The sequence below is a fragment of the Mastomys coucha genome, unplaced genomic scaffold (genome assembly GCF_008632895.1).
Source record: "Mastomys coucha isolate ucsf_1 unplaced genomic scaffold, UCSF_Mcou_1 pScaffold21, whole genome shotgun sequence".
Lineage (NCBI taxonomy): Eukaryota > Metazoa > Chordata > Mammalia > Rodentia > Muridae > Mastomys > Mastomys coucha.
In genome coordinates, this window is record NW_022196904.1 from 109,822,053 (window position 1) to 109,829,433 (window position 7,381).

The following is a 7,381-nucleotide window of genomic DNA, read 5'->3' on the forward strand; positions in this document are numbered from 1 at the left end:
GGGAAGAGAGGAGAGGAGAGGATAGGGGAGGGGAGGGGAGGAGAGGGTAGGGGAGGAGAGGAGAGGGGAGAGAAGAGGAGAGGGTGTGTGCATGTTTGAGTCAGGGTCTTACTGTGTAGCCTGGCTGGCCTGGAGCTTGATTGCCTGCCTGCCTCTGCTTCCTGAGTGCTGGAATTTAAGGCATGTGTCACCACACCTAGCTGTCAGTAAGTTTTAATACCTCTGATTATTCTCCATATTCCACAACCCTCCAACGTTTAGTGCGTTTAGTGGCTTTGACATTCAGAGGAGTCCTACCCCCATCCTGGTTTGCTGTCAGGCATGCCTCATTTAGGAGATCTCAAAGGCTTCAGACGAGACCAAGTGGTAGCATATGTGACGGAGGGTAAGGGACTCTGACTCCAGACATGCTCAGGACTGGTTTCTCTCATGCATGTGAGCTGGAGAGCCCAGTACCCAACTTAACTGTATTTCCCATTCATGCCTCTGCTTACCTGTTCTCTATTCTGTCTATGCCTGAGTGCAGAAAGCAATGGTACAATTTGAATGGCATGATGGAACAGTGAAGAATATCCATGTGGACCCACCCGTCCTCTTTGAGTACCAGGTGAGTAAGGGGCCCAGTCCATTAGAATACAGATAGCAGGAAGGTATTTTGTGTTGTATAGACAACAAGCCGTTGACCATATTTCCTGTGTGTTCCTCCTATGGGCACCTCTTTAGGTAGGGACATGGATGCCACAAACAAGAGTCTCTGGGCTTTTGGGATGCTATCTGTCTTGTCCCACATTTGAAGGAAATACTTAGGCTCTTCCCTTCCTAGTCATATGATGGACTTGCACCTTCCCTAACGAGATGTTTATCCTGCCTATATGCACCATTTCCAGAAGCTGTCTGGAGTGCTTCTCCTCTTTACAGCCCATAGGCATTTCATTGGCAGCCTTGGCACACACATTCATGGTGGCCCATGCTTTTACAGAAGCAGCTCGGGAAAGCTGTGCAGATGTATGAGAAGCGTCTCCAGTGGCTCTCCCTGACCAGTAGAAGAATCTGGGGCACTGTCTGTCAAAGAAGGTACTGATTGTGCAAAGCTTACTCTTGTTCCTTGTGGGGTCTGGTGTGTGACTCAAGGTTTATGCAGCTCATCCTCCCCATGGGCAGCCCACACCAACCTCCACTGTTGTATCTTAAGACTCTTTGAGTTAGAAGCAACAGGGAGATGGATCTGGTGGTACACACTTTTTATCCCAGCTCCTGGAAGGTTGAGGCAAGGAGGTTAAGAATTTGAGGCTAGCCTAGGGTACATGGTTAGGACCCTGTTACCCCCTAAATGGAAGAAAACCAAAGCTCAATGTAAACACAGACATCTGATGAAGGGAACTGAAAATTATGGACCACACTTAGCGGTGTGGCTGGATCCAGAGGGTCAACCTTGTCAAGACTCCCTCAGCTCTGCTTTCCTCTCTGTGAGTTTTGTTTTCAGAGAGGATTCTCCCTGCAGGTGGCAACACAGCCATGGAACCACTTTCTGCCAGCTTTGCATTTCCAGGGCTTGAGCATCTATGGGCCATCAGATGGCTGGCCAGGGAGGTGTGGTGTTCTGAATGCCTGGGATCAAATGCCCACTCTTGAAACATGGTGTGTGCCAGCTCCACAAAACTCACATGAGCCAGGCAGTGGTAGCACACACCTTTAATCCCAGTACTTGAGAGACAGAGGCAGTTGGATCTCTTAGTTTGAGACCAGCCTGGTCTACAGAGTGAGTTCCAGGACAACAGAAAAACCTGCCTTGATGAGAAAAACAAACAAACAAACAAACAAAAAAACAAAAAAACCCCACAAACTGATACAGTGCTGTTTCCCAAGAAGAGATGAGGATGCTGTTGCCAGGAGACGTGATGGAAGCTGAAAGGGGGGAGGGGAGATAATCCCAATATACTTTATTTGATGCTTATATTTGACTATAAGGAGTTGTAAGTGCTCTTCTGTAGTGACACACCAAAGGGGAAGACAGTTTTTTTTTTTTGACTTGAAAATCACCACATGACTTTCACCCCTTAAACCACCTCCACAATATTCCACTATAGAAGAAAGACAGGTGGTCCTACAACACCCTTATACTTCTATTACAAACCTACTTCTGTCAGTCTCAAACCACAGAGATTCTTGGCTATCTGTGAGTTTGGCGAGCAAAAAAAAAAAACCCTGGAAAAACTTTAAATAGTAAAATGGAATGGAACAAACATTATCTGAGAGATTCAGGTTGCCTCCTGAAGCTTGTGTTTCTCTTTAGGGTGGTTATACTGCTGGATGTCTCGGTGACCAATTCCGTGTACATTATTCATATCCAGCACTCCCTGCGACTACTGCTAGAGGAGCAGCTGTCCAACAAAGATTACTTCAACATCATCGCGTAAGTCTCCAGAGTCCCCCATGGGGTTGCAGGAGAGACTGGGTGTGGATGCCATCACCAGGCTGATGCTTCAGGCAGACAGCGGGACCACAGACACTGATGTTAGGGGCATCCTAAGATGTGCATCAGTTTATCTGATTTGGGTAATCTTGTTTGGGGTCTTGAATAATTAAATGGCTGCAGGTCTATCCCATTAGGGGAAAGGTGGTAAGTGGCCCCAAAACACATGACTTGATCAGCCAAGGTAATGTAATTCAGTCTATTGCCCCAGTTGGCTTTCAAGCTGGTAAACTCAGCAGAGAAAAGGGAGAGACCCTGCCATGCCCTTGCCTTGTTCTTAGCTTGGCTCTAGCAAGAATGGCAAACACTTAGTACTCTGATTCTAGATTAAATTAAATTTTAATTTTAATTTATAAATAAACAGTATACAAAATTTGAAACTATCTATGGCTTCAGGTATAGTTTTAAAACTATCATTTTAAAATTATAACAATACATAGTTTCTTTTTTAGTATGTAGTTTCTAAAATATATATTCATTTTAAAAGTATATATTTTATATTTCACATGTTATATAGTAACTCTAAAAGTTTGGAAGTTACAAGTATGGTTTTAAATTGTATATACTACCATGGTATCCTTTAACCCGATCACTTGGGAGGCAGATACAAGAGAATCTCTGTGAGTTCAAGGCCAACCTGGTCTACAAAGTGAGTGGACAGAAGCAAGGAGGTTATAAGTCATACATGCAGAACAACTCCATTTCTAGAAATATATTTACCTATGAATTTTAATGAAAAATATAGAATGAAGAGTTAAAATTTTAGGGGAAGCAAAGAAAAAAATGTTTTGCTTCTTTGTATATTGTTCGATTTCTAATCCAAGTGCCATCAAAGGTTTGTAAGCTGACTCCTGGAGACACCTCACCACAGGTGGTGGGAGGGGAGCAAGAGAACCTTCCCAGGCAGAAGCACAAAAAGTGATGGATTAAAGTGGGATGGGCAGCTGGAGCAGTGGGGATACTGGAGCAGTGGGGATGCTGGAGCGGTGGAGGGGCTGGAGCAGTGGAGGTGCTGGGACATGGTGGTGCTAGAGCAGTGGAGGTGCTAGAGCAGTAGAGGTGCTAGAGCAGTGGAGGTGCTGGAGCAGTGAAGGTGCTGGAGCAGTGGAGGTGCTGGAGCAGTGGAGGTGCTGGAGCAGTGGAGGTGGGTGCTGGAACATTGTGATGCTGGAGCAGTGGTGGTATGGCTTCTCCAGGGAGCTTGTCCATAATGTCAGAAGGAAGAGAGAAGCTACTAGAACATGAAGTGGCTTCCTGAAGGTCTTAAGAGTGGAAGGGTCACTGCTATACAGAGGTGATTGGGAAAGGGCCACAGAATATGTCTACTAAGGAGTTTTATGGGCTTCTCAGAAGAGGCTGGTACAGAGGAGACCTAGGTTCAGTAAAAGGACAAAGAAGGGTACCTTGTCATCCATGAAAAAGTAAGTTCTCCTCCTGGGAATCTTCAAAGAAAATGAGATCATGCATATTTACAAAAAGACCATAGTTCAGTCTGAGAGGGAAATGCATTGTGAGAGAAGCCTGGGCTTCAAGAGTCTCAAAGAAACGGTGAGCTGATCCGGGGGTGTGGGGAGACGGGACAAAGAAGTTCTTGCAGAGAAAAGAGACTTCAGAGTATTAGGAAGCAGCGGCCAAAGGTGGCCCTCACTCTGTTTCTGCTTGAGAATCCTGGCACTGTCCCACACAGAGTTGGCTTTAATGTGTTATGACCAGAAAACCTTGTGACTATCCCAGGCCAGCAACATTCTAATATTTTGGAAGCTTACTGTCAGAATTTTGTGTACCTTCAGGCCTGTGGATCCCAAAGAAGGGAGACACAGAGTGGACATATGTCCTAAAAACAAACTCCTTTGCATCCTCAAAGGTTTGGAAGCACGATTGAGAGCTGGAGGCCAGAGATGGTCGCTGTGAGCCATGATAACTTACAAAGAGCCTGGCGGTAGGTGATGGAGGACAGAGCCTTTCTCTGTAGCTGTGTCTTACAGCTGCCCTATGGCATTATCTTCCCCACCCCCCTCACTGCAGTCCTGCCCCCTGCAGCCAAGGGCAGACACCAGAAAACAAATTTTTTCTTGGGACCTCAGGGCCTCAAAGGTGGCCCCCTCAAGCCTTATGTCCCTGCCTCCCCAGGTGGGCCTTGGGCCTGCAGTGTCAAGGAAGCAGAAATGTCCTCGGAGCTCTCAGGAAGGCCATAGAAGTGGATTTCAAGGACAAAAACAAACACGAGTCTCAGGGCATCTATCTCTTCACTGGGGGTGTCCCTGACCAAGATGTGGTGAGTAGCCCTCATCCTAGAGACCTATTGTCTCATTTGTTGTTGAGATAGAGTCTCACTATGTAGTCCTAGCTGACCTGGAATGTGCTTACATAAACCAGGCTGACCTCGAACTTACACCTGCTTCCACCTCCCAAGGGCTGGGGCTAAAAGTGTGAGCCACCATGTTCATTTTCCTCTTGTCTTTTATTTTCTGCGGTGTTGAATATGGACTTCAGGCCCTTGCTTGTGCTAGGCAAGCATTCTACCGCTGAGCCGCACCCCCAACCCAGCATGCTTACCTGAGCTAGCTCTTCTCAAATGCAAGTACCTAGGGATGCTGTCACAGCACAGCTCCTGGCTCAGCAGGTCTCAGGTGGGCCTGACAGCTCCCAGGATGTCCATGCTACTGCATACAGACCACAGGAGGCACGACTAGGCTTCCAGACCCAAATCCCTGCCGTACCCTACTAACACATGGGAAGAAATTGTGTCCCAGACTCATGACTTTGTGCCTTTGCACACAGAACTGGACTGAGCACATAGTTGGGCATCAAGAAAGATGATCAGAGGGCTAGAAAGATGGCTCAGTAGTTAAGCCATCTTAACTACTACTACTAACATCTACTACTTTCGTAGAAGACTCAAGTTCAAGTCCCAGCACTCATGTCACAACAATGCTCATAACTGCCTGCAATTACAGTGCCAAAGGATCTAATGCCCTCTTCTGGCCTCTGTGGGAACTTGTACTTACATGTGGTATACCCATCTCCTCATAATACACACACACACACACACACACACACACACACACACACACACACAACCTGACACACACAATAATTGATTTATTTTTACTTTTTAATGATTTTCTTTTTAAAGATTTATTTATTTTTATGTGCATTGCTGTTTTGACTGCATGTACATCTATGAAGGTGCCACATCCTCTGGAACTGGAGTTGCAGACAATTGTGAGCTGATACATGGGTACTGGGAATTGAACCCAAGCCCTTTGGAAGAACAGCCAGTTCTCTTAACCAACTGAACCAACTCTCCAGCCTCCCAAAATGTTTTTGTTTTTTTTTGAAAAGGAAGATGATCACCCGGGTGGTGGTGGTGCACACTTTTAATCCTAGTACTCAGGAGGCAGAGGCAGTCGGATCTCTAAGTTCGAGGCCAGCCTGGTCTACAGAGCAAGTTTCAGGACAACCAGGGTTTGAAAAACCAAAAAGAGAAAGAAGAGAAAAGAAAAGAGATGATCTGCTGAACTATTGGAAGATCAGCAGCGCCCAGGCCTCAGGTGAGGACTTTCTGTCTTCTCTTTCCCGTAGCACATACTCAGCGCCTATGTGGCAGAGGCCTGTGGAGGATGCGACCTCCAGCTAAATATCTGTCTCTTCTATGTGGGGGAGCCACAGATGGACACCATGCCCCCTGCCTGCTATGCCAGCCGTACTGACACCGCTACTGCCTACAAAGAGATCACCCAGGCTGCCTGTGGTCGCTTCCACTGGTTTGGAGAGACAGGTATATGGGCATTTCCCGGTTCTTTGCCTCTGTCTATCCAGACTGTCTCAGTACTGGCATGGTTCCTTTTGACATTAAGATAGTGTCAAGAAGCAATATGTAAAAGTCATATTTATTAAAGTAGGAGAGCTGGAGAGATGGCTCAGCTGTTAAGAGCACTGATTGCTCTTCCAGAGGACCCATGTATGATTCCCAGCACCCACATGGTGGTTCACAACCATCTGGAACTCCAGTTTCAGGGGATCCAATATTTTCTTCTGGCCTTTCAGGGCATCTCTCACTAATGTGGTACAAGGACATATATGCAGGCAAAACAACCCATACATAGAAAATAATAAAACAAGTTTAAAAATTAAATTTAGGAGGGCAGAGACACAGTTCAAAGGGTAAAGAGACTTGTAACCAAGCCTGAGTTTAGTCCCTAGATAACACATGGTAGAAGAAGAAAACCAACTCCCACAAGTAGTTCTCTCACCTTAACAGATATGTTATGGCATGAACATGTATGTGAGTGTGTACACACACATAAATAACATAAATTAAAACTAGAGGCTAGGGCTATGGCTCAGTGGTCAAGGACACACTTAGCATTTGTAGGCCCTAGATTCCATTCCCAGCCCTCAAAAAGAAAAAAAAAAAAAGATGTTAAACAAATATTCTGGAAATGAATGGTAGTGTGTGGGTAGTGTGTGTAAATGTACGCTGTACCACTGAACTTTACAGTTAAAATGACTATGAGCAGAGGATGCAGCTCATCGTGGGATTGGTCCTTTGTATGCCTGGGGTCAGTACCTGGTGCCCCCAAAAGTAAAATGGTAAAGTTTATGTTGGGTATATTTTACTGTAATTTTTAACAGGTAAAGCCTTAAAGTACTGCAGAAATCAAGACTGAGGTTGACCTCAGTGGTAGAGTGCTTGCTGAGCATGCATAAAGCCCTGTGCTAGACACACATACACACAGAGACACTAGGTCTAGAACATATTGTAAAGATCCATTGAATTTACAGTTCCCAAAGTAGTCTGATATATTCACAAATGACCCATAAAATACATGATACATGGAACAAGCATTCTCATCCTCTCTCTCTCTCTCTCTCTCTCTCTCTCTCTCTCTCTCTCTCTCTCTC

The 7,381-nt window shown here is 45.6% G+C and overlaps 1 protein-coding gene across 1 annotated transcript in view; it reads left to right on the forward strand.

Moving 5' to 3' along the window:
- Nucleotides 1-7,381, forward strand: part of Vwa3a (von Willebrand factor A domain containing 3A) — a 133,669-nt gene that overhangs the window by 105,264 nt on the left and 21,024 nt on the right. The window contains exons 15-20 of the mRNA XM_031388141.1: nt 527-607; nt 980-1,074; nt 2,294-2,413; nt 4,338-4,412; nt 4,604-4,748; nt 6,059-6,254. Of these exons, the coding sequence (XP_031244001.1) occupies nt 527-607; nt 980-1,074; nt 2,294-2,413; nt 4,338-4,412; nt 4,604-4,748; nt 6,059-6,254 (712 nt within the window). The remainder of the gene's footprint in view (nt 1-526; nt 608-979; nt 1,075-2,293; nt 2,414-4,337; nt 4,413-4,603; nt 4,749-6,058; nt 6,255-7,381) is intronic.